Below are 26,024 nucleotides of genomic sequence, written 5' to 3'. Positions count from 1 at the left end.
GACCTGGAAGTGAGGTAAAGGAAAGGAAGTGGAAAAAAGAAGAGAATGAGGATCTTTACTACAACTTGAGTAAATGTACTTACATCCCACTGGTGGTGTACAACGCTGGAGTTACTGTAAGTTGTACTACTTATAAATGACCACCAGGTGTCACAATTCTCCCACTTTTAGCAGCAAAAACAAACTTTTTTTTTCATTCTTGTGGACATGTGAAGGAAAGGAGGGATCACTGAAGTGTGTGTGAGTGAAGAAGTGTGCGTATATGATTTGTTGTCACACACACACACACACACACACACACACTGACCGTCTTCACTCTGACTCCGTGTGTCACACTGAAGCCACCTGCGGTCAGTTTGCAGCCCTGCTGTCACCTCCAGCGTCACGGACGAGTAACGTGTGCGCAGGCATGTCGGAGTGGACACGGACGGTAACAGTGAGGTACGCGCGGTGTCGACAGGTAACCAGCGTTCACTGAAGAAAACGGGACTACACCTTCACCGCTGCCTCCGCCTCGACAGCCGCTTCTCTTCTCGGGCTTACCCGCTTCTCCTGTCCTCACCGCCGGACTCCACTTCGGTGTTCACCTCGGCAGAAGAAATGTCGGAGGAAAAAACGGACATTCCCAACGAGCTGCTCGGTAAGAAGACGTTAGCCGGCTAACGGTTCGTAACTGTCGGGGAGTTAGTTAGCTTAACTTTAGCTAACTTTAGCATAACTTTGTGCTAACTGGCGCTGTTGTCGTTGCTCTCAATATAAACCAAGTCAACGCCAGTGAGACTGAAGTTAACCAGCTAGTTAACTATTAGTCTGTACCGCAGGTAAAATTGACGACAAAATCACTGAAAACTTGACATAAACTGAATAAATCACATTACAGATGTCAAAAATTGAGCCTGTATTAACGGGAATAACACTTTAAACATGATTAAGTTCTCTCAAAACACTTAAAAAGCTTATAAGGTTGATTAAAATGAATTAATAGACATTTAGCCACGACTCTTAGAAGATTATTGTAGAAATGTGGAGGTTACAACGCCATAAAGTCATAATTTATTCCTAATTAAACGACATTTCTAATGGGAATTGTGGACATGTGAAAGTGACACCACAGAAGAAGAACCATACGGTTGAATGACAGACACTGTTATGGGAGCAAACTGCTGATTTTTCCTGGCATTACTGGTGATTTATCGCTCAGAGTTGGTGTTTTCCTGTTGTTTCACTCTCTTTTCATGGCCTGAGGGCGAGGCTGGCTACCTGAGAGTTTCTCCTCTGCACTTCCTTATCTGAAGTGGGGGAGAGGGAAAGCTCTGGGAGGGTTCGGGGAGTGTCCTGTGAAATTCCTTTGGATTGTGAGATGTTATCAGCGCAGACCGCCTGGATGACTGAGTGTCAGGGAGAAAGAGGGGGCAAAGAGCTTTAAATGGCTGTGATTATGCTGGAGAAAGTAGCCCAAACTGTTGACTTTAAGGTAAACACGGCGCTGATTGCTGAAAATCTCTGCAGTCTTGGTAAATTGACTTTTGGAGGGTGATATTTTTGGGCTGGAGCAGCATCTGGTAGTTCGGGCCAGTGTCCAGTATCTTGATATTTGAGCATTTTAATGAACTAAATTGCACAAATAACACCGGTAGGTAATAGCAGGGGTAATAATACTGATAAACTTTATTTGTGTGGCACCTTTCATGCAGGAATTGCAGCTCAAAGTGCTTCACAAGAAAGAAATCACATGCAGCAAGTGAATGCTTCACGTAGAAAAGACAGAATGGACGTTAAAACGGCTGCAAAATGAATATAATATAAGATGGAGAGTAAGATCCACTTGATAATGAAGACAATGCATGAACCTGCAGAATAAAATAATGAAATACAGGTAAAAACAGATCACAAAGAAGGCATAAAATCAAATAAAACACAACATTTATAAAGAAGTGCAGCAGTGCACTGTATCAGGAAGTCACAGCTAGTTAAAGGCTAACGTGAAGAGATCAGTTTCAGCTTTATTTTTAAATATTCAGCGAGCTGCTTCCCTGATATCTGTATTTTGTTCCAGAGCTTTCGACTTCTCTTTCGACCGTGGCTGGAAGCCTCCAGTAAAGCACGGCCAGACGATCGCAGTGTTCTTGAAAGCAAACAATAAATGAGGGAGTTAGCGATGATGGAAGAGCCTTAAAACCTTGCTTCCTACCGGTTTGTTAAACTGGACTGTCGTCTTCACATAGGCTGCTCTTTTTACAGGACTGACAGCAGAAGTCAAAAGCAAACCCAGCGCCGGGCTGCTGAGGCTGACTCACAACCCCGTGCTCTCTGTTAACGGTGTCTGCAGCCCGATCTCACGCTGTACGCCACCGGACCGGCTGATGAATGGGGCTTTTTGTTGCCAGCTCCTGCTGTGGGCTTTAATAGGACAGACTGACCTAACGCTGCTCATCAGCAGTGTTTGGAAACTAAAGGAAAAGGTTATTAGGGCTCAGAAGCTGAGCTGGTAATGAAAAGTGAGGATGGTCCAGGAAGGCTGAGCCTTTGACTCTGACTGTGAAAAAGGGGCCGATACAGCTCACACTGATGCCGGCGTTACACCAAAGCAAAGCAAGTTAACGAACAGTTGCGATAACTTTGGTAAAATTCAGCAATGATGTAAACAAACACGGATAGACTAATCACAAATATCACAGAAAACATCTTCAGATTACTTGTTTTGTCCCACCAGCAGTCAAAAACCAAAAGAGATTCAGCTCACAAAGACATAAGACAGAGAAAAGCAGCAAATCCTGAAGTTTGAGAGGCTGCAGTACATTTTTGCTCAATTATCAAAACAGATTCAATATCTGTCTACTGATGAATGAAATGATCGACCTCTCGTTCAGCTGTACTGTGACACCTGAGCCGTTTTTAAGTCTTTAGTTTTATTCACGTCACGTTCAGTCACGTCTGCAGACCCTCCTCCTCCTCTCTGACGTCACCTGGTGTTTCCTGCATCACCGCTGGAGTCCACCAAATAAATTACATCATCTTGAATTAAATTACAGATTTTACTTTTCTTGAACGTTGTTAGCAACTCAGCCAAATATATGCCTATTCATATTTAGACATTTCAATGCAGAAATGTACATTTAAAGATGAATAAAAAATGGAAGTGATTGTTTGAGCGCTGCTTCAGAGCAGTCAGTCATCATTACAAACACCTGCTGTGTGAGAGAGCCACCATTTAAATCCACAGTAGTTGGAAATCTGCTTCATGTCCCATGTGGTGCAGTGATAATTAAAACACTCTGGATTTTGGATATTTCGCTGAGTTATAGCAAGTGGAAAGCGTCGGAGCGGTCAGACAGAAAGAGGAGCAGACCTCACATCAAACGTGTCGCAGGTTGGGCTGGAGGGAGAAGTCCATGTGTTTTCCATCAGCCTGCACGCCGCTTCGTGCTGTAATGTTTTCATCCTCCTCATGACCTCATCATGTGTCCGAGCGCGGGGGGGCGGGGCAGCATGATGTCATGAAGGCGGGTCTGCGCTCTCATACTCATCAATACTCTTGGCCATGCACTCACACTCTCACACTCTGTTTCCATATTTCACCTTCACTTTACCTCCTTCTTCATCTGAACTGCCTGCTGTTCTCTGCCTCTTCCTCGCATGCTCTCCTTCTCTCTCTGTCTGTTACTTAATCCATATAACTCCTGCTTCTTCGCCCTCCTCCTCTTCCCCAGATTTTCCCACCACTGCTATAAAAGTGGAAAAGCAGCTGAGGTGCACCTCACCTCCAGCAGACCTTCTGCTTGGGGTAAAAACAGCCACATGAACGCAGGTAGATTCAAATGTGTCTGGGCAGAAATGCATCATGTTTAATTCTCAGCTCGAGATGGAAGGATATCCTCTATAACACAAGACGCCCTGTAGACTAAACGTCTCACACTACATTTACATTTACAGAGGCTTCACACTGAGGAGCCACAGCTGGCTCCATGGTGGAGGTCTGATGGAGATCACGCTGTGAGCTGTTAACATCAGTCGGTTCATTAACGTGTGATTTTTAGTATACAAGTAAGTCTTTAAAGTTTGCAATATCAGAACAAGTAACCTCTGGCCTTCACAGGAAGTAACAGGAACACAAAAACAGTTTTATACTGGATTAAAGCGACAGTACTCGCCTACCAAACAGCTCACGACGACAGCTGACAGGTGTCTGATCTAAAACGTTGTGCTCTGTAAAACACAAAAAACTAGAACTGAGACCTTACAGGCTGTCATAGTTCAGGTGAGAGGAAGCTCCAGGTTACAGATCGTTGAGTTCCCATTATGGAAAAGAGCTTCAAGGCCGTCTTTGCTTACATGTTGTTTTATTAAAAAAGAAAGAAATGAGGCTCGTGAGCTTCTGCACAAATACTGTCAGTGATCAGTCTCCTCAACAACAACTGGAAGGATTTCCAGGGCATCAGAGACGTGTTTCAGATGATTTCTGTGAAGTTTGTCAGCTTCCTACTGGAGTCAGTGTTTCATGATGGATGAGAGACATGATAAATACCGCAAATTATAAATCACAGCAGATGTTGACAGATTTTATTTTGATAAAAGAGCTTCAGACATTTTAAGGCACATCAGGTTGTCTGAATGGATTTTTGTTTGACACACTGAAGGTCACTGTGCAGTTTCACGAGCTCTAAAAGAATCAGAAATAATTCTGCTTATGTCGCTGCAACAGTTGGTTGTTTGCGTAGACTCACATGGATGAACATAGTAAACATTTTAAGGCACAGAGAAACACCACATCACATCATTTCCACTTTAATTAAACCCTTGGTTAGAATAAGAGGTGTGGCGAGCAGCTCTGTTTGTGGCGCCCAGCCAGCTGAGCGCTGCAGGAACGCCAAACAGGACGAGAACGGAGCCTCAGGAGACCAAATGTGAAGCTCCTGAACCCAGTGTGGAGTCTGACCCATCCAGCTGCGGTGGGGTTAAATGTCAGGTGTCGCGTAACCTTGTTCTCGACCTCCTGTCTGTTGTAGAGAGCGTGCGGGAGGCGGTGGGTCGGAGGGTGAAGCTGACCCTGAGGCGCAAAGTCCAGCTGGAGGTCAAAGGTGACAAGGTGGAGAACAAAGTGCTGGTAAGTGACAGCTGCTCATTTCTCCTCTAAATATTCTAAGTACTGTGTGAATACATGTGGCCTCAAGTTTCTCTGACAGGTTTTGGCCTGTAGACGGTGTGTTCTTCTGAAAAGGTGAGCCTTGTTGAGAGAACTGCCTGAGACACACCACAGGTGTCTGGAGGCGGATTTCAATACCCTCGAGAATCAGCACTGCAGCCGGGGTCTGTCCATCAGGCTCAAAGCTAGCATGGATAACAGCAGGATTAGCACAGGGCTGCTCTGCTCACACCTCAAGGTGTGCTACCTGCTGCATGTGCTTGCGTGTATGTGATTGGCCAGCACACCGTGCAGAGCGTCAGCCCCGTTCACGACACCCCTGCTCACTGAAGTAAATGAGGATCATCAGCGTTCTTCCCTTACTGGACCAGCTGACTTCCTGCTGGCTCCCTGCACACATGAATACCATGACAATCTCTGTCCACGTCTCTGAGACCTCCTAACTTTTATTGGGCCACCTACTAATTTCCAATATGGCATTTTAGGGTGTTTGTGACTCTCAGATGAACATGTTGGCCTGTAATTCCGACTGTGGCCATTACTCCAAAATCGCTTGACACCAGCCACAGCAGAGACACGCAGGAACAGCTCAGAGACGCTCGGCTGTGAAGAGCTTTCTGCAGAGGGACACCAGCAGGCTGGGCTCTTTCCTGTCCTCATGTGTTGCCTGTGACTTGGGTTGAGCTGAGCTCTGAGAACGGCTGCATGTGGTTGTTAAATATTTTCAATGACTGCGGCTACAGTAGCTCAGTCTGACAGGAGCTGCTGCTGCTGTGAGTCATGATGCGATGGCCAGCGTCTGTCTGTGCATCAGACCACTGCTTCCTTGTTTTCCTCGGCAGCTGCACGCATACAAACTTCACAAATCAACTGACGCACAGTATCAGCATTTTCACCGACTTCCTCACGAGAGTTTGGAACCTGGCCACAGGTGTTGTGTCCCATTCAGAGTCGGAGTCCTCATGCATGGATCAGCGTAGTGTTTGTTTTCAGGTGTGAAAAACTGACATTAACAAGAAAGGAAACAAGTCACAGATTTGGTGAAATAGGCTCCTGGCTCACAGTCGGCTTTCCAGTTCATCCCAGAGGTGTTTGACAGGGTTGAGGTCTGGACTCCTGGCAGGCCAGTCAAGTTGTCCCACACCAAAGCGTCTCTTTATGTAGCTGGCCGTGTTCATGGGGCATTGTTTTGTCGAAACAGGAAAGACCATCCCCACGCTGCTGTCGTCTCAAGTATCGCAAAGATTTCTTGTCTTGGGTTGAATCAAGGAGTCCAGCCCAAACCATGGATCGCTGTCCCAGATCTGCAGTCCAAAATATCTGGTTTACAGAGGTTTTCTCTGTGAATCTGGAGGCTTCCCATGACTTCTTATCGGCCAAACGTCTGCAGCTTCGTCTCTCCTCAGTGCTCCTTCATGTGTGAATCATGAACGACACAACAAAGCTACTGAGCAAGACTCGTTATTCTGAAACAGGAAGTGATGTTTAAATGTGGGCTGATCACCTGACTGTTTTTTATGTTTGACTGCCAAGAGTCTGTTAGATCAACAGTTCTAGTAGAATTTCAGGACTTGTGCCTAAAGCGCGCTCCTGTCAACCTTAACCCAGGAAGTGCAAACACATTTTGGATTTCTTTTTTTCCCACATTTCTTTTCCTTTGACCACATACCACAACTCTGCAGAATGTGACTGCAGCTCCTGTCAGGACATGACTGAACACACACACACACACACACACACACACACACACACACACACACACACACTGGGGCGTATACACACCACATTCCACAGCTGTAGACCAGCAGATTAAAACCATGCTATAATTTCTTGAAATGAGGCAAAACACAACGCGCTAAAGGCTCCACGATGATGTGTCAGGCAGATTTGTTTTCATTTGTTTAAAGAAAATTAAGTACAGATTGTTTCCTGAATCACGTCATAAGAAAAACAAACTCTGTCAGAGGAAGGAAAACAAAGTGTCTCTGAGCCAAAAGCAAGAGCAAACTCAGCTGACACCTTAAGGTTTGAAGACACTCAGTATAAGGATCAGGATTTATTGTGAAGTGGCTCTATCATTTATTCACCTCAGTCTGACCTGAAACCATCACACCTGAGAGCTGAAGCCACCGATGAAGCACCTGAAGATGCACAGAGAAACTTCTAACGCAGATCTTCATGGACGCAGCCAGGCGAAGAAAACACCACTGGTATCAACGAGATCAGAGTCAGGAGCCGTGATGTACAGAGTTATTTCACATGGCCTCTGCTGAGAGAAGTGGAAAACCATCTTGATTCTGACAGATTTCTCTTGGTTACCCGTCTGTTTCCTGTTATCCAGTCTGTCTGTGTGGACTCACCTGCTCACTCACATCTGTGAAGCACCTGAACCAGGGTGCTTCCAGGCTGTATCTTACTGGCTGGTGTGTGACCCTCTGCAGAGATGACCTGGAGTGACCTCTGTGCACGCCACAGCTGGCTCTGCCTCCCTTACCTCCATCCCTCTCTGTCTTGAAGTCTCGCTGCAGTGAAAATGTGCTGACAGGGACCGTCCACCTCACCCCTTTTCAGACCATAACTGCCCCTGTGATGAAAATAAGGTCAGTTAGAAACAGACTGGCACTGGTTGAGCGAGCAGCCAAAATGTGCACTCGCTCTCTGCCAGGACAGAAGTTCAACACGTGGTGAAATATAATATATATTATTATCCCAGTCAGTGAAAATCCCTCTGCCAGCTGTGCTACAACTCAGGCTATTTTCTCATGTTTTCTTTTGGCATGTAAGACCTTCCCACCTCACCGCCTTTCAGTCTGTGTACTGTGTCTCAGGGACATGTATGTCTGGAAGGCTGTAGTATTAGAATTGTATAAATCGGCGTCCTCATCTTGAGTATGAATGTATTTGGACTCAAGGATGAGCTGATTAGTTGAGCTGATATTGATCTTCAGGTGGTTGTCGTTGAAGCTCTCTATCAGTCCTCTGAACTCCTCTGGAAACACCGTCTCTAAGTGAAGACAGCGTGTCTCTCACTGGACATTATTGACTGGAGTCAGACATGTCAGGATAGAGAGAACTTCATTCACCAACAAATACACTGAATACCTTTAATGAAGCTCCTTCAAAGTCTTCACTACAGATCTTACATCAGGTTACCAAGTCGAGTCTCTCAGCACACGAGTCCAAGTCTCAAGTCACCGGTTGTGTCCTTCAGTGAGAAGCTTCCTCTGTCTGTCTCTGTGTCTCATCTGTCTCTGTGTCTGTCCTCAGGCCTTGGCATCACATCGAGCCTATCTGCTGACAGCTCGGGTCCCTTCCAAGGTTAGTAAGAGTGTGTGTGTGTGTGTCTTTATTTCATCCTCTTCCTCCTTCCTCCTTCCTCTTTCTTCTCTTCATCTTCATCTTCATTCTTTCCCTCTTCATCCAGACAGAAAAGCTTCTCTCTCCCTGATCTGTATATTTCTCTTCTCCTTCCTTATCTTTCCCTCCTGATCTTCCTCCTCCTCCTCCTCTTTCTTTGGGAATGTTTCTTGTTTGGTCATTGCAGACATGCTGCTGCTTGTTCCTTCAGAGGCCATTTTTTACGCTGTTTTTTTGTTTTTTGTCTTAAATTCTGCATCGACGAGTCCACAACAAGTCCTGACACTTAAGCTCTCTGAACACGCGCACAGGTAGAATCAGGTGACGAACGTGTTGCAGCACGGCTCGAGGGATGATCAGTCAGTCCACCACAAATATTTTGACAATTGTAGGATGTATTGTCACTTCCTGTGGCTCCACCGTGAGGTTCATGTTTGTGGGTCTGAGTGAAATGTCTCGCTAACTGTTGGACGGATTGCCATGAAGACATTCATGTTCCCCTCGGGTTGAACGTGGTAAACGTGGTACCAGCTGAACATCAGCAGGTCTGTACTTTTCTCGTGGTGAACAAAACCCACAAAAAGACCAAAACCAACAATGTGTCACCAGTCAGTCTCGAGATACCTGGACTTCCTAACCTGAAGGCTGAACCAAGGCCCTCAGCCTCAAGCCCATTGGTTCCTGCCGAGGACGTAAAGGAACATGAAGGAACTTGTCAAACAATCCGACAGTGTGGCTCATTATGTGTTTGAATGGAGCTCTGAGGCCCAGAGGAAGAAGCCAGAGCCGACTTTGGTGCACAGACTGAACATTCGTTGTTGTTTTGGTCTTTTCAAGGGATTTGTTGACAATAAAAAATATGCACATGAACATATTGAACCTTTTATATTGGACGCATTTGAACTTTTTCCTCATATCACACTTTATGAACCCACATTAGATCTGCGTCTGTGTCAGTCCTCCACTTCTTCTTCTCGGTTCTCTTTTTATTTGACTTGATATTTTAGCGTCTCTCTCTCCCCCTCCTGCCCTCTGTCTCTCTACCCAGATGTGAACGTGTCCCACCATATGGAGACATCTGATAGTTTTACCCACAATGCAGCTGTGAGAACACAGCCTGTGGGAAAGAAAAACAGAGAGAGGAAGAAAAGTTCAACCTGGAGGGCGACAGACAGAGAGAAAAACATGCTCGGAAGACTAAAAAAAGCAAAGACCAAATGTCTTCTTAATGCTATGAACAGTGAGGACTCTCTTGGTAGAAATAGTGACGTTTAACTGTTACAATTAAAACACTTTCAAGCAATAGTTGGTAACTTTTAGCCCATTTTTCAAGACCATAACCCACTTCAAGAAGGGTCTCTAAATTTTCAAAGCTAATTACAAACATTAGTCATCAAATCCTTTTCGTATCTAAACTGAAACCTGAACTCGTGAACTTCCTAGTTTTAAGCTTCATAAACTGCTGTGGAAATTATGGGTCATCAGAGGCCTGTATTATTAAAAGAAGTGAAGCCATGGTTAAACACGGCTCTAAAAATACTGATGCTCTTTCCTTTTCTCAGACTCTATTTCAATGGCTCTCTGGTACCCCTCCAGGATTTCTTGGCGTCTCACTAATGAGTGTGTGAATCAGACCAGACAACATATAAATAAGTGGGAGAGCGAGACGCAGAGTGGAGCTGAGCGTTGGAGTTTGTTCATATTGAAGTTAACTCTGGATGTGGGACGCGGTGTCTGAGATTTAAACCCCCCCCCACCTCCTGCTGAAGTGTCAGATGATAAGAGTAGATTTAATTTTCTTTAAAGGTCCAGGCGTCCCTGCTCTCCCTTGTGGCCTCCTTGAGTTAGATGTTGTTCTGATTGGTTCTTAGTTGGAAGCAGGAAGCTCCCACAGCTTTGCATTGTTAGCTGAAGCACAAATTATACTTTCTGCATCTGCCTGGTCATGAGGGGTCATGTGACAAAAACTCTGCCATCCGAAATCTATGACTGCATGCAGCAGGGCTGTCAAAACTGGCCAAGGCACGTCGGTTTGAACCACTGGAATATCGATTTTTGTGCATTATGTGTGCATTAAGAGGGAAAACCAGTAGTAGAGACATACCACTTGTACATTATTTCAACCTAAATGTCTTTTGATAGATCTACATGCCCACACTTTACAAAATTAACAATAAAATGCAGACAATTTCTTAAATTGTTCCAGTATTGGTGAGCGCTGCAGCCGGCAGCCGCAGAACAGGCTGCAGTGTAATCCCTGCAGGTGTTTGTGCACCGTCAATGTACGTCCACTCAAAGTGTTCGTGTTTGACTCTGGCAGCTCAGATTGTTATAAGAAGTGTCTGAAAACGTTCTGGAAAGGATCCCTGCAGAGATACCCTTTAGTTCAAGAGTAAGATCGGCTGTGTGTAACCAGAAACAGCTGTTAAAGCGCCGTCGCTAAAGCCACCAGACTCCATTCACAAAAACAGTGATTTTATCACCAGAAAACACTTCAGTCAAACGCAACTAAAACAAAGTAAAAGTCAGCAAAACCTTCTGCACTATTGATTAACTGAAACTCTTCTTCTTCAACCATCTCACGCTGAGTTTAACGCTGTCGGACGATGAATCGCACATAAAGAATAAAGTTCAAAAACAGCGAAATACGTGAAACTTAAACAACCTCCCTCTGCCAGCTGACCCCTGATCTGTTGTTCCACACTGGGCCAGTGGTTTGTCTAAGTGTGTGTGTGTGTGTGTGTGTGTGTGTGTGTGTGTGTGTGTGTGTGTGAGACTCAAACAGAGGGTGGTTTGTTCCTCAGTGTGTACTGTCCCGGCAGAGGGAGAAAAAAAGACAATGGAGGAATTTAACAGCTGGCAGGGAAAGGAGGGGAGGGGGCACTCACTCCTCATGCCCCTCGTCCCTTCTCTCTCTTCTTCTCTCATTCTGTTTCATTCTCTTGCTTCCTTTTATTCTCTTCCTCTGTCACAGTTATTTTCTCACTATATTTCTTATTTTTTTTCTCTCTTTCATCACTTCCTGTCTCTCTTTCTGGCAGATCCAGGAGATAAAGGTCCAGATTTATGTCTCCTCCGCCGTCCTCCTCTCTCCTCTTTCTCCCACTTTTTAGTCTCTTTTAATTTTATCACATGATCTTTTATTCATTCCCTCTCCTCCATCTTTCACTTTCTCTTTAATAACCCCCCCCCCCCCCTTCCTGTCTCTGCCTTTGCTTTTTCCCTTCTTTCCTCCCTTTCACTTGCTCTTTTGGCTGTAAGTTAAGAATCCACTTTCATTTTTACTGTCTGTCTCTCTGGATTCAAAGGGAAATGTGTGTGAGCTCAGCTCCAGACATTTGTTCTGCAGACTATTTGTAGCTTGTGTTTTTACATTCCTGTTGTGGCAGCCATGTTTTCCTATCCCCAAGGTTTGCTCTTAAAGTTGTTAAAGTAAGAACGCCCAGCTTCATATCAATATATCTGTTTCTGATCGTTTAATAAAAAGTGTGTGTGCATCACAGCTCTGCTCAAACCTTTGTCTGCCGTGGAGGAGCGCTGGAGAGATTTCTCTTTGGGATTATTGATAAAATATATTGTGTCACTGTGACACAATCAGCCGTCTCGTCTTAAGCCCAAAACCCCAAAACAAGTCGGAGCTTGACGAGCGTCGGCTAGCAGGCAGCAGCCGCGCACAGCAAAGATGTTGATGCTAAAGCAAGACTTTAGAAAGCAGACATGAGACGTCCGTCCTGTGTTCTGTAGCCGCGGCCTCACTTTGTCCGGTATGAGCATGACGGCTGCTGTCACCGTGTTTCTGGATGCCGTCAGCAGAAGTTACATACTGCAGGTCTGCTTGATGCACAGCGTGGCCACAAGTGTGTGGACACCTGAGCGTTCCAGCCCTGTGTGATCATTGAACACCTCATTCCAAAACCATGAGTGTTAACGTGCTGCTCCAACAGCCTCCACTCCTCTGGTTTCAGTCTTTCCACCAGATGTTGAACCTGGCTGCAGGGATTTGGACAGGAGAGTCGGTGAAGTCCAGCACTGATGAGGGCGATCAGGTCTGGCTCATAGACCGCGTTCCAGTTCATCCCAGAGGTGCTGGACGGGTCTGAGGTCAGGGCTCTGTGCAGACCAGTCAAGTTCTTCCACACCAAACTGGGAAAACAGGGAAGACAACAAGATTTCCCTTTTTATTGGAACCACTGTGAAGCCAGCCTCAGACGTGTGTGTGTGTGTGTGTGTGTGCGTGTATGTGTGTGTGTGTGTGTGTGTGTGTGTGTGTGTGTGTCCACATACATTTGGATATACGCACTAAACATTGTGACCAATCACAAAGCAGCCATGGCTGGCTCAGACCTTCAGCCCCCATCTGTTAAATTCAGTTGCTGCTCTGAAATACAGCTGTTGGCTCAAATACTATCTTTCTATATCACATTTCACCTCAGAAGCGAAGCTCGACATGTGGAGTGTTTATAGAGCACAAGCTGCACACATTCAGAGAAGACAGCACACCTGAGAGAGCGTGTACGTCACCTGAAGTCAGAGATTTCACATCCACTCTGTGTCTGGTAAACATTTCCCGGGAAAGTCCTCCGCTTCTCAGGAAGAGGAAAATTAACCAGTTTCAGTGGAACAAAAGTTCTCCTTTGGGACACATAACTTTCCATTAGTGATTAGTTGAAGCAGAATAACACGAGAAGCCAGCAGGCTGTTTGTGTGTTTTCCCAAACCACGACATGTCGCCCTCGTCGTGCCTCCAGAAATAAGATGTCGACATGTAAGATTAGCCTCATGTGTTTACTGCTGCGTTTCATAATGCGCCTCCTCCTCCTTGTTCTAGGTCGAGCACTCCTTCAGCTACTTGGACATACAGGGAATCAGCAGCAACAAGCCCACTCAGGTACACACAAACAAAAGCTTTTATGACACACAAACACACCTGACCACACCTGGCCTGCAGCTTAAGAGTTACACACAAACACACAGATAAGAAGAGCGGTGATGCCTTTCAACACCGCCTACGCTTCAGACTGATTGATTGGTGAAATTTGTAGACGCGTGTTTGGGCGTTGAGACATTTCTTCTTAAAAACGTGCTCATATGAATCCTCACAGCTGTTTGTCAACTCTGTCTCATTTGTGGTGATGGTCGTTTCGGGTTCACTCACCTGCTCAGTCAAAACAAACCACAATGGCAGCATGGCCGCCTTTATGGCCTCAGACCTTTGAGTCTTTCATCTCGTGCTCCTTTGTGTGCGTCGCCCCCTGCAGTTGGTGTTGGAGTATGAGCGCGGCCCGTGGAGCCTCCGGCTGGGCTCGCTGGAGGAAGTGGACGAGGTGATCGCTCACATCGGCAGCTGTCTGCACCGGATCTGCCCCGCCGGCTCACCTGTGTAGGTTCCACCAAGAGCAGGGAGACGAGGAGTACTTCAGGGGCTGTCGGAGCGTGGGACAAAGGACCATTCAAGCTGTACTTTACATGTTTATTAAGAGACGACGTAGACTTTGAACGCTGCACATCACCTGTGACCTGAAGACAAATTAGTAATAAAAGAGTCCGCTGGTTTGTCCATCAGTACAGTATTAAAAATGTAAAAGTAAAAATCGGCTCCTCAAATGGGACGATTTGCCTCCTTTTCTGGTTTTTTTCACAGTTTTCTAACATTTTACAGACTAATCGATTGATCAGTTTATTGGTCATCATGAAAATGGTTCAGGCTGTCGTTTGCTAGCTGCTGTAAAATAGTGAATAATCCTGCTCACTGCTTCTGTCCTCTCTTCGTCGTTGGATGCAGCGTGTTTTTCAGACATTCATGGATGTTAGACATTAACGTTTCTCTTCTTCTTCTTCTTCTTCTTCTTCTTCTTCTTCTTCTTCTTCCTCGTCGTCTTCCTCTGTCTGTCCCTCTCTCTGTAAGGAAGAAAGGTGATGAGGAAGTTGAGTTTGAAGCCTCCGGAGAGGACGGCGGCGCTCCAGGCCATCTGGGACGAACAGGGCTCGGCGGATCTGGGACCCTGCGGTAGATCAGCCTCAGAGTGTGAAAAATAAATCCGGTGGAGTGTTGAAGTGTCTCTGTGTAAATGCTGATTGTCTTGACTCGTTGCAGGCGGGTTTTCCCATCAGTACTGGTGTGTGTGTGATTACCTGGGTCTGCCGTACCGAGAGGAGGTCCAATGGGTCGGTGCTGGAGACAGAAATCGTCTTTTTGACTTCCGCTTTTTTCTGTTTCCTGTTGTCTTTATATACTTTGCTCTGTTTCCTGTTTTCTGTTTCTGACTCACCTTTAGGTGCTTATTCTTCTGCCTTTTCTCTCCCACTTCTTCTTCTTTGCTCACTATATGCTTCTTTTTCCTTGGTTTAATATTAGTTTTATTGTTTTGGGCTTCTGTCGCTTCATCATGTGATCTGTTCTCTTCATCTTGTCCTCCTCTGCTTCTTTTTTTTTCTTCTGCTTCTTTTTCTTCTACTTCTTCACCACCTTTTCTACTTTTTTTATTGATCTTCTCATCTTTTTTTGTTGCTTTTGTCAGATTTTGTAGCTGTAAACTTGTACCGTGTCTTCTCTTCAAGCTGTGCTCGTTTGTGTTTTCACTGCTGTTGAGTTTAGCTTTGTGTTGTACCTGAACACACCGTCATCTCACCTGTGTGACGTTCACCTTCTCCAGGATGTGGACACCATCTATCTCACCCAGGACACCAGAGAGCTCAACCTGCAGGACTTCATCCACCTGGAGAACAGGTATGTGCACCTTTGGTTCATTGTGAATATAGAATATAATGTCTGACACACCTGTGTGATGTTCTTGTTGTGTTTTTCTCTCCCCTGCAGGGATCTGGTGGCGATCATCGCAGCTCTAGAGCACAACCAGTGGTTCACTAAACTCTCCGCCAAAGACTACAAACTGGTAACATCAACACAAACAGCTGAGCGCCGGCGAACTGAACAGAACTCACTGACAGTACAAAAGAAAGATGTGTGAGATAAAAATGACATTAAAGGCTCGTGTGTGTGTTTCTGCCAGTCGACAGATGTGTGCGACCAGATCCTCCGAGTGGTGGCTCGATCCAGCCGGCTGGAAGAGCTGGTGCTGGACAACGCTGGGCTGAAAAGGTCAGAGGTCAAATCTTAGAGCTGATGATGTGGTCCTGTACTTATCTTTACTACCTGAATTCTCCCAGTCAGCAGATCATAGTGACATGTTCATTGTTTTTCTCTCTTAAAATAGTAAATAAAATAGTAAATAAATAATACATTTCTTCTTCTTCTTCTTCTTCTTCTTCTTCTTCTTCTTCAGTGATTTTGCTCAGAAACTGGCCGGCGCTCTGTCGCACAACCCGGCGTCCACGCTGCACACACTCAACTTGAGCAACAACTCACTGGAGGACAAAGGTTAAAACATGTGTGCCCCTCCCACACACACACACACACACTTCTTGATATAACACTTTAGATATGTTTGTATATATTTATCTTTTGGTTTCTTCTACAATATGCAAAATATGTGACTTGTTGTTCTTGTTGAAGAATCTTGTTGAAGTTGTTCTTGTTGAAGAATTTGCATTACAATGATCTCTAATGATTTCCAATGTGGATCTAAACCCTCCTCTCTACACGTCCTGCGCCCTCTGGTGGCCATGTTGGAGCCCCTCTGCTGTGTAAAGTCTAACACAGTGACTGGATGTGTGTCTCTGTGCAGGTGTTTCTGCTCTGAGTGCTCAGCTCGCCAAGCTGCCCATGGGTCTGAAGCACCTGAACCTCTCCAGGACCTCCATGTCTCCTAAAGGTGAACACACAGAAAAGCAGTGATGTGGTAACACTTGATTATTGTCCTGCATTATATTTTCTAGAGGCTGCGTTTGTCATTTTCTGCAGGTGTGAACAGCCTCTGTCAGGCTCTCTGTGCCAACCCGGCCGTCTCCTCTGCCCTCACACACCTCGACCTATCAGGAAACTCGCTCAGAGGCGACGACCTGCAGGTACGCAGCCGCCTCTCCTCCTCCTGTCACGTCCAAGAGTAACTCTACGAGTCCATTGTTTTTAAGTTCTTCTTCTGAGCTTTTCAGATTACAGCAGCCATGTGTTCGTGTACATGTCTAAAGTGTGTGTTTCCTGCAGCACCTGCACAGCTTCCTGAGTCACTCAAACTGTCTGGAGACTCTGGATCTGTCCAACAGCGACTGCTCGCTGGAGCAGGTAAGAGCAGCAATACTACGTTTGTATCCGTCACACAGGTGGTGAACAGTCTGATTTTAGTGTTGTGCAGTTTCAGCCTCTGTCGCTCAAGCTGTGTGTTTTTTAGGTGTGTGCGTCTCTGCTCAGAGGATCTCTGAAGCATCTTTCTGTCCTCAACATGTCAAAAACAGTCTTCTCTCACAGGTCAGATATTACACACATCCTCCCAACAGCAGACGGTGCATGAGCAACAGAGCAGCATTAAACAAACGTCACCATTAAATATGGTTTAAATGAACTAACAGTCTGAGATGCACTGCGGTCGTCATTTGTTCAGAGGTATCACTGTAACACGTTTCTCCTCATATTCACACAGGAAGTGTAAAGAGATCTCTTCGTCCTTTAAGCAGTTCTTCAGCTGCGCTCAGGCTCTGAGCTCAGTGAGCCTGTCAGGAACCAGACTGCCGCTGGAGGCTCTGAAGTAAGAAAATCTCCACTGGAAGCTGATTTTACCGAGAGGCTCAGTGTTAAGACAGAGCTGTTGTATTTCAGTCCGTTCGCCTCGTTCCTATGAGGTGATGAAGGTCATTTTCTGCATTTTCCTGCTCGTTATATGTAGAATTGTTCAAGTCACCCAGAGAGAAGACATTTCTCTATTGAAGTGTAATACAGAGAAATGAAAACAGTTTGAGTAGCAGGACTTTGAAAAATCAAACATCAAGCTGAGCTGTTGAACTGAGTCTGATCGCTGGCTTTCCTCTGCAGAGCGCTGCTGTTGGGACTCGGCTGCAACCCAAACCTCAGTGACGTGTCGCTGGATCTCAGCTGCTGTGAGGTAAAACTTCAACACGCTGTGACGAAAAGTCATAGAGAGAAAGAAAATGAAGGAAGTTGTGAATGTGCTGAAACATCCAAACACACGGACAGCTGACCCTCTTCTGCTCTCAGCTGCGTTCAGGAGGCTCCCAGATCCTGGAGGGCTGTGTCGCTGAGATTCCCAACATCTCCAGTTTGGACATTTCAGACAACGGTGAGGACGTTTTAGGTTTGGAGCGTTTCTGACGCTGCTGTGTCGACTGTGAGTCGTGGCCCGTTCATGTTTCTGTGCTGCTTTGTTCAGGTCTGGACATGGATCTGACCACCCTGCTGGTGTGGCTGGCCAAGAACCGCTCCATCAGACACCTTTCACTGGGCAAGAACTTCAACAACATCAAGTCCAAGTGGGTGACAAACTGACGGCAAGCATCGTCAGCACAATATTAAAGCACAATAATGAAGGAAAGAGTCTTAAAGATGCAGTTATTTGGTTCCATTTCCGTTTTTAACTGAGTATTCAGGTTGTTGCTTTGTCTCTTAATCACATTTTTGTTGCCTGTGATGATGATATTTTCATTTTCTTCTCCAGGAACGTGGCTCTAGTCCTGGACAACCTGGTTCACATGATCCAAGAGGAGGAATCAGTGCGTGAAACTTACAGCGTTACGTCAGGAGTCTTTTAAAGTGCTTCGTGGAACTGGATCAGATTTCTTCTTTCCTGTTGTTCACATCAGTCTCTCTCCTTGTCTCTGTCGTGTCCTCCTCCTCCTTTTACCGCTGTTACATCATTTGGGGTTTTATTTTATGCTGAAACATTCATTAGACACTTTAGAATGATCCAATAAACAGTTTCTTCTCCTGCAGCCGTTGACCTCGCTGTCCCTCGCTGACTCCAAGCTGAAGGCCGATCTCTCCATTGTCCTCAACGCTCTCGGCAGCAACTCCTCTCTGACCAAACTGGACATCAGCGGAAATGCCATGGGGGACATGGGGGCCAAGATGCTGGCCAAAGCCCTGCAGATCAACACCAAACTCAGGTGAGCCAGGGAACAAAGACGAGAAGGACAGAGGAGTCCAGCTGTCTCTGGATGAAGTGATCAACGACTGATGTTCAGGTGGAAAGTTAGTGAAGTGAAAGTGACTGAAATCATTCAGCTTGACTTTGCTGTAACAGCTGATCCCTCTGCAGGTCAGTGATGGTCTGAACAGTGATCATTTTGGCCTTTATAAAAAGTAAAAAAGTCACAGGAGCAAACTTTGTTTAGTCCAAATGGTTTGTTTGGTTTTTTTCATCTCCTTGGTTTGTGTGTGTGTGTGTCTGCAGGACAGTGGTGTGGGACAGAAACAGCGTCAGTCCTCAGGGTCTACAGGACGTCGCTGCTGCTTTGGAGAAGTGAGTATGAAGCCACGCTTTAACGCTTTAACAAAGGCTGAGCCAGTGAAGGCTTCTTCTCCTGATAGAAGCCCTGATCTGTGTTTGTACCTCCATCAGGAACTACACCATTCGCTTCATGCCTGTTCCCATCATGGATGCTGCTCAGGCGCTGAAGGCGAGCCCGGAGAAGACAGAGGACGCCTTACTAAAGGTTGATGTCCTGTTCTTTTTGAATACTTACAGATCGGTGTAGATGTTTGCAGCTCTGTGAGCCTCCAGTGTATTTTATTAAGAATATTCTGTTTCATGATGCAGATGGAGCAGTACCTGCTGAGGAACCATGAGACTCGGAAATACCTCCAGGAGCAGGCGTACCGACTGCAGCAGGGCATCGTCACCACCACCACACAGCAGGCAGGCACCTCAGCGCACACACACACACACACACACACACACACACACACACTAAGATCTTCCTCTTCACTGACTGACCTCTGACCTCTGTGATCCAGATGGTCGACATGATGTGTGTGAAGGTGCAGGACCACCTGAACTCTCTGAGGTTCACAGAGACCGGCCTGGTCCAGGAGGACATGAAGGTAGCAGAGAACCTCATGAAAGATGCCAGGAACTCCAAGACAGTAAGAGGACACGCTTCCGGCTCACGTACCAGTTTGAAAACAGGCGGAAAAACGTCTGCGGTAAGAAACACTCTGTGATCTCTGTGCCTCTCTCCTCCCTCCAGCTGCTCCCCAACCTGTACCACCTGAGGAGCGGAGGGTCCAGAGGAGCGTGTGTGGGAGCCATCCAGGACAAACTGGAGTCGATGGCTGGAGAGGTGGCCAGAGTGATGGACGAACAGCTGCAGGTAGGAGCTGCTCCAGCAGCTCTTTGTTTCTACCTTTATCACACCTGTCGGATACAATAAGCGAAATGGTTTCATCTTCACAGACAATGCTGGTGTCCATGGTGGACGCTGCTGAGGGTCTGTGTCCTCATGTGATGAAGAGGAGCAGCCTTCGCCAGGAGCTGCTGAAGGCCGGAGCGGGGAGGATGACCGTGCCTCGCAGCTTCATCACCACCACGCTGCTGGAGCAGTCCGGGGTCGACATCATCAACAAGATCAGGTCTGATCTGCCCTGTGTGTGTGTGTGTGTGTGTGTGTGTGTGTGTGTGTGTGTGTGCGCATTTACTGGGTTAGTTTCATCTGTGTTACTGCAGCTAATGTGTGATTTCAAGGTGATGAATAGATGTTTTCTCCTGATGTCCGTCCTGTGCCTCCATAACAAACCGGTCTTCTGTGACGTCCGTCTGTCCTGATTCTCCTTGAACAGACTGAACGTGTGTTGATGAGGAGACGTCTTTAACCAAAAACCTCCCCTGTAAACCACTTCTGGGTGTCTCAACCCAAGTGGAAAAATCAGCTTTGATGGATTTTTGTATTTGGTCAAGTTCTGTTCTGTTCTGTGTTTTACTTCTGTGTGTTTTTTCTCTTCTGTGTGAAACAGTGAAGTGAAGCTGAGCATGGCATCGTTTCTGTCTGACCACATCGTGGATGAAATCCTGGAGTCTCTGTCCAGATCACAGCATACTCTGGTTAGTGTCCTCTCTGCTGGTCTGTCTGTCTGTCTGTCTGTCTGTCTGTCTTTTTCTGTCTGTTCATCTCTCCCTCCTTCCTCCCTCTGTGTCCAGGCCGACCATCTGATCGGGAAGACTCAGCCTCTGCTGCGTCAGGAGCCTCAGATGGAGACTGAGGTTCTGGATGAGGTGGTCCTGCAGCCAGAGAACCACAACCAGGAGCAGAAACAAAGCCATAAGCGGGACCAGAAGCACGGGCTGGAGGACATGGACACCTGCATGGTTGGAAAACACAAAACAAACACTTTAACAGCAGTCAGGGTGGCAGTCAAACATGTTCTGTCATCATTGAGAGTCGATGTGGAAACTCAGAGAAGCATCATTAAAAAGTGAGACAAAAACCTGTTTTTCCTCTTTAGATGACTCCTAAATCCAAGAGGAAGAGTATTCTGGTCCGGATGCTGCGCCCCGTCTCCGTGGCGTTTGGTGAGTCTGTTTTTCCTGACTGCAGCGTGTTTGTGATAATTAGAAAGTCATAAATTTACAGTCGGTAAGCACCATGCAGCCGTGACAGGATGACTACGCCTCAGACATGTTCGTCTGAAGAAACCTTGTTTTCAGGTTCTTTCCTGGACCAGTAGGAGGTTTTCTTTCTTCTGGTGTGTCTTGATTTCATCCACAGCTTGTGCTGATATCATCCTCTGTTTGCCAGCAGAGATGGAGTTTGACCTGGACAAGGCTCTGGAGGAGGTTCCTATCCACGTCGAGGACCCACCTCTGCTTCCTCCTCCTCCTCAGCCATCGGACAGAATGTCGGCCTACTATGGAGACCTCCCCCCTCCCCCTACTCCGCTGGATACGAAGCCCGTCTGTTTGGGCGAGCTGCCGCCGGTGGAGCACGTGCCGCTGGAGCATCGCACCAAATTCCGCCCGAAACCTAAGAAGAGGACCAAACCCAGCCGGCTGCCTGTAGGTCTCCGTCAGAGAGACGTCCTCGAATTATCAGTGATGCCGATCTTTGTTTGTTTGTTTGCACGTCTGAATCTATTAGCAACAAAATGATGTGACTTTCCTGACAAAAACAGTCATGACATGGCTAATAGAAACACGTTCATGTGAAAAATGTGTGAGTTGAATCGATAATTATGTTTTGTTGCTGTGCTTTTCATGTCTGACCTATTAATGCTTGATTTTATTACAAACTCATTAATTATCAGTAGAAGATGTTATTCTGTCCTCTCATTTGTAGCAGCGCTGGTGGTGTCGACCTTGCTGAACATATTCAGCTGTTGAGGTTGTTGTTTCTGCCTCTGTTTCATTGCTGCCATCGGTCTTTCAGCGGGAGGCCACCCGCAGCTTGGCGCCACAGGAGGCAGAGCAGAACAGCATCATGGGAAGGCTGGACGAGGGTCTGGAGGACTTCTTCTCCAAAAAAGTCATTAAACTCAGCTTCAAGTGAGAGTCATGCTTCAAACTGAAACACGTGTTTTTGGCCGTTTTTTAAAGATGTTCACATGAATACAGTTCCTGCACAGTCTCGCTGTTCCTCCACCCGTTAGAGGTGGAGCACAGGCTGTGTTCTGCTCCGTCTTCTGATTCTGTGGTCTCTTCTCCAGACTTCCCTCTGTGAGAGGTTCGTCCTCCAGCACGCAGGAAGCAGCAGATAAGAAACGTGATTCCAGGAAGAGCGGTTTCTTTAACCTGATCAAATCCCGGACGTCCCGCTCAGAGAAGAGCCATGGAGCTGCCTCCATCACTCCACCCAGCCCCGCCTCCTCCACCGCTGCTCCACCGTCCTCCTCTGTTAGCCCAGTGACTGAAGAGACGACGCAGATAAGCTCCACTCCGCCCGTGAAAAACCCTGGCACTGTGGCAGAGCCCCACCAGGAGCTCCACAAGGCCCCATCCGTGGACCTCGCAGATTCTGAGGTGGAGGCTCCTCCGCCCGCCGCTGAACCTGCAGAGGATGAGAAGGAGGAGGAGAATGTGGAGAAGAAGGAGAACCCCCTCATTCCTCGTCACATTGGTGTTCCTGTGATGGGCATGGACCTGATGGCTGAGATGAAGGCCAGACAGGAGAGAATGGCTGGAAGGAAGGTGGGTGGAGCGCATACGTCAGCATCTCTGATCACATTCTCCACCATCATCATACCAGTAAACCAGCACCAGGAAGACGATTAGCGCTTAGCTGTTTGAATGTTGCCACAGGTTTTTATGACTGCCAACGTATTTAACATGAAAACTCCATCTGTTTCAGTCTGAGTCTCCACCCGTGCTGGAGAAGGTGGAGGGCGACAAAGGTGAGTGTCTTTAATGCTGTGTTAGCTGTGGGTCTGTTGGAGGTTAAATGTCGTAGCTTCATCTTATTTATCTTCAAACCGGTTATCACCACGCAGCCAAACCAGACGTCCACCCCGCCGTCTCAGCGGACGCTGATGAGTCCAGACCAGAGCCGGCTCCCCGCTCAAAACCGCCCGGCGTCAACCCCAAACCGCCCCCACCCCAGGCCACCAAGCCCCCGCTGGGGCCCCGCACCTCTGGTCCCCTCAGTCCTGCCAGTCCAACCAGTCCCCGGCCGAGCAGCACCTACGTCACAGGTAGACGAAGAGCAGACGTCCCTGTCAGGCAGACACGAGAAGCTTTCTTAATGTGTGTGTTTGGACTGAAAATCAATCCGTCGTTTCATTGATCTGTTTCTCAGACGACTCTGCTGAGGCTCCTGCAGGAAACTCGTCTGCCAAAGGACCACTTCCCGCTCCTCGCCTGAAGAGGGCGCCGTCAGAGCAGGAGAGAGAGATCACCAGCAGCAGCCCCGCAGGACCCCAGACTCCACAGGACGGTTCGTATCCCAGCAAGCCGTTAGCGGCCCCAGGAGCCCGATGAGGGTCGGATTGAAATAAAGAGTATTCTGAAAGAGCCGAGTGATGACTGCTCAGAGGTCAGTTTGGGCTAAAATCAGCGCCTGAAGGGCTTGTCAGTGGTCTGATACTGCTGGTATTTTATTAAAATGTGTTCAATTTGAGGCGCGTGACTCAGAGCCCAAAATATACCACTCAGTCTAACAGGTGACAACTTGTTTAATGAACGCTTATTTGACGCCTCCACACACCACACACACGCCATCTGAAGCAACGCTGTGTGTGCGTGTGTGTGTGTGATTTTTAACACTCGGCTCGCGTAATTAAAGCTTACAGGAACTATTTTCTTCTATGTAATCAAAAAGACAAGTTGTCTTTAAGATTGTTGTGCAAGACGAGTGTTTTTAAAATCAAAGAGAGACGAGGAAAAGGTCGTTTTAAGAAGCGTTCGTTACACAAACAGCTTGTCCTCTGCTGAGGAGCTGCAGTGACGCGTTAATACTGAAATACTACTAATACTAATAATATAATAACAATAATGATAATACACAGTAGTATATTCAATTCAATTCAGTTCAATTCAATTCAATTCAATTCAATCCAATATTCCTTTATTTGTCCCGCAAGGGAAATTCCATATGATGGTAATAATCATGGTAATAATCATCCTGTACTTCATAAATTTGACATTAATGACACAAAACGAAGGATAAACGATCAGATCAGAGTGACTGTAAAAGTCAGAAGACGCTGTCCTCAAAACTGTCCTCCAAGCTGTTGTCTTCATTCTCATCTTCGTCTTTTTAAAAGAGAAGGAGTCTTATTTGTTGTTTTTCAGTTTTGATTTCTTCGTTCGGTCTCATTTAATCTCTTTGATTAATGAGTCACAGGAGACAAACTATGGGTGAAATATGTCTGAAGGAAGAAGACGCATCGTTTTTTTCTCTTCTTCTCTTGCAGTTGAGTTTCCGGCGGACGGCGACGCGTTTGAGCCGCCCGGCGCCGCGGTTGAACCCGGCGGTGGCGGCCGGCAGTGGTCGTCTCTGAAGAGCTCGGCCAGTCCTGCTGCGGCGAGGGAGGACGACCGAGAGCGAGCCAAGTCGCTGCCCGCCTACGGTTCGATATCCACCTTTCACACATTACAGACTTCACCGTTAACTCGTCAATGCAGTTCCAGCTAACTGTCGACTGGATCAGTTCCACCTTTAAGACGCACTCATGTTCAGCCTTCATGTTTGAAACATGTCTGTTGTATGTTTGTTTCCTGGATTCAGGATTTGAAGTGTTCCTGGTTTATCAGTCCAGTATTTTTTTTCTTGCTTTGATGGTCGAACACATCTCTTCTGGTTCCAGTCCACCTGTTTGTCTTTCCTCATCTGCGCTTTGTCTCCGTCTCTTCAGTGAGTCCTCCAGCTCTGGCAGACACAGATCTCAGTCCAGCTGAGGAGGACGTTCCGTCTCCGGTCGCCGATCTCAAGTCTGACAACAGATCAGAGGACGAGTCCGGAGACGCTCCTTCAGTCTGATTCCAACGAGATGTCCGCAGCCAACTGTCCCGCTCGACCGTCCTCTGCACCGGAGACACTGGAGGGACGTCAATCGCACACAGTGAAAGCAGCGACAGCGGACAATGATTTATCTTTTTTCTTTCCATGGGCAGAGGGGACATGCTGTTATCAGAGCAGCGTCCTGACCTCGGATCAGTCCCAGCTGTCAAAGGGACGCTCCATCACCGTCTCTGTCAACAGCTCTGATTGGACCATAAAGAGCAGATGGTTTCATCTGGTGCAGAGACAATCAGCAGATGTTTGTCCAAAGCACTGAGGACGACTCTGATGCTAATGATGCTAAACTGAAGAGCTGCTGGAGGTTTTATTTCATTTCAAGGAAACAGAGACGATGACGAGGAAAATCTCAGTTAATCCTGCAAAGATCATTGGAGTTTTTGTCTCCTTTTCACGTGTTTTAATAAAATCAGATTTAAGGACTCAATAATGGAAATATGAGTCAGTAAAATGAGGTTTGAGCTGCAGGTCCTGTTGGCGTTAACGAGGTTTGTGAGTGTAAATAACTTGTTCATGTCGACATCTAAATCCACAGAACGACAGGAGAAGTCCTACATTTTCTGTAAGGTCTGACATTTCAACACCTCACGCCGGCGAACGTCCATCTGTCTGTCTGTCTGTCTGTCTGTCTGTCTGTCTGTCTGTGTGTCCTCAGCTGCCTTCAGGCGTTCAGTCACATCAACACATGCAGGTGGTCAACACACCTGCTGTGTCCCTGAACGCAGCACAAACCTCAGTGGGTGGAAACAAAGGGGGCGTCTCCTCTTTGGCCCCACCCACTGATGTTTATCTTAACCAATGAAATGATTCCTGCCAAAGACTAAAGCAGGACACGTGGCCTCATCGTACTGCTGCACTTAATGATCCTGGATCAGTGTAAATATGTTCATATGTACTAACTCCACAGTTTCTAAAATAAATGGGTTTATATCAGTTAATATTGTAGACTGAGCAGAAAATCAATGACACGTGCTGTTGAATCTGCATGAACTGAGAAACACGGTGATGGTTTTCATTTCACAGGGACGTTTTTTTTGTCATTTCTTTTAAAAAATCAGCTTTTTAAACGTAAGTTAAAGAATGTTTTATCTACATGTGACTGTCAGGTGTTTCTGTCTTTGTATGTTTATACCAATAAATCCTGTTTGACCCCTCGGACTCTCTCCTTCAC

The 26,024-nt window shown here is 46.6% G+C and overlaps 1 protein-coding gene across 2 annotated transcripts; it reads left to right on the top strand.

Moving 5' to 3' along the window:
• Positions 1-265: 265 nt before the first annotated feature.
• carmil1 (capping protein regulator and myosin 1 linker 1) lies at positions 266-26,022 on the top strand. 2 transcript variants are annotated; one of them, XM_076754967.1, is made up of 38 exons: positions 266-640; positions 5,007-5,104; positions 8,411-8,461; positions 13,329-13,388; positions 13,759-13,880; positions 14,410-14,507; positions 14,595-14,665; positions 15,154-15,227; positions 15,318-15,393; positions 15,511-15,599; positions 15,784-15,878; positions 16,186-16,272; positions 16,362-16,465; positions 16,605-16,682; positions 16,789-16,865; positions 17,038-17,142; positions 17,427-17,496; positions 17,610-17,691; positions 17,782-17,881; positions 18,067-18,121; positions 18,342-18,514; positions 18,802-18,870; positions 18,970-19,063; positions 19,168-19,266; positions 19,365-19,493; positions 19,598-19,720; positions 19,804-19,979; positions 20,361-20,448; positions 20,545-20,712; positions 20,850-20,916; positions 21,146-21,399; positions 21,770-21,885; positions 22,047-22,527; positions 22,688-22,730; positions 22,827-23,027; positions 23,132-23,269; positions 24,249-24,404; positions 24,690-26,022. In XM_076754967.1, exons 1-38 carry the CDS (start codon positions 601-603, stop codon positions 24,812-24,814), a joined length of 4,332 nt encoding a protein of 1,443 aa, XP_076611082.1. In that variant the 5' UTR covers positions 266-600; the 3' UTR covers positions 24,815-26,022. The 2 variants fall into 2 exon arrangements, with proteins under 2 accessions (XP_076611082.1, XP_076611085.1); XM_076754970.1 differs by lacking the exons at positions 266-640; positions 5,007-5,104; positions 8,411-8,461; positions 13,329-13,388 and having other exon boundaries at positions 13,844-13,880; positions 14,406-14,507.
• The last annotated feature ends 2 nt before the right edge of the window (positions 26,023-26,024 follow it).

Source organism: Chaetodon auriga, chromosome 17 (assembly GCF_051107435.1).
Source record: "Chaetodon auriga isolate fChaAug3 chromosome 17, fChaAug3.hap1, whole genome shotgun sequence".
Lineage (NCBI taxonomy): Eukaryota > Metazoa > Chordata > Actinopteri > Chaetodontiformes > Chaetodontidae > Chaetodon > Chaetodon auriga.
The sequence above is the reverse complement of the archived record's forward strand: the minus strand, read 5'-3'. Positions and strand labels throughout refer to the sequence as shown.

Coding starts and splice junctions, on each gene's coding strand:
- carmil1 (XM_076754967.1), top strand. CDS start 601: ATGTCGGAGGAAAAAACGGACATTCCCAACGAGCTGCTCG. Junction 15,394..15,510: donor CCGCCAAAGACTACAAACTG/GTAACATCAACA, acceptor TGTTTCTGCCAG/TCGACAGATGTGTGCGACCA. Junction 15,600..15,783: donor GACAACGCTGGGCTGAAAAG/GTCAGAGGTCAA, acceptor CTTCTTCTTCAG/TGATTTTGCTCAGAAACTGG.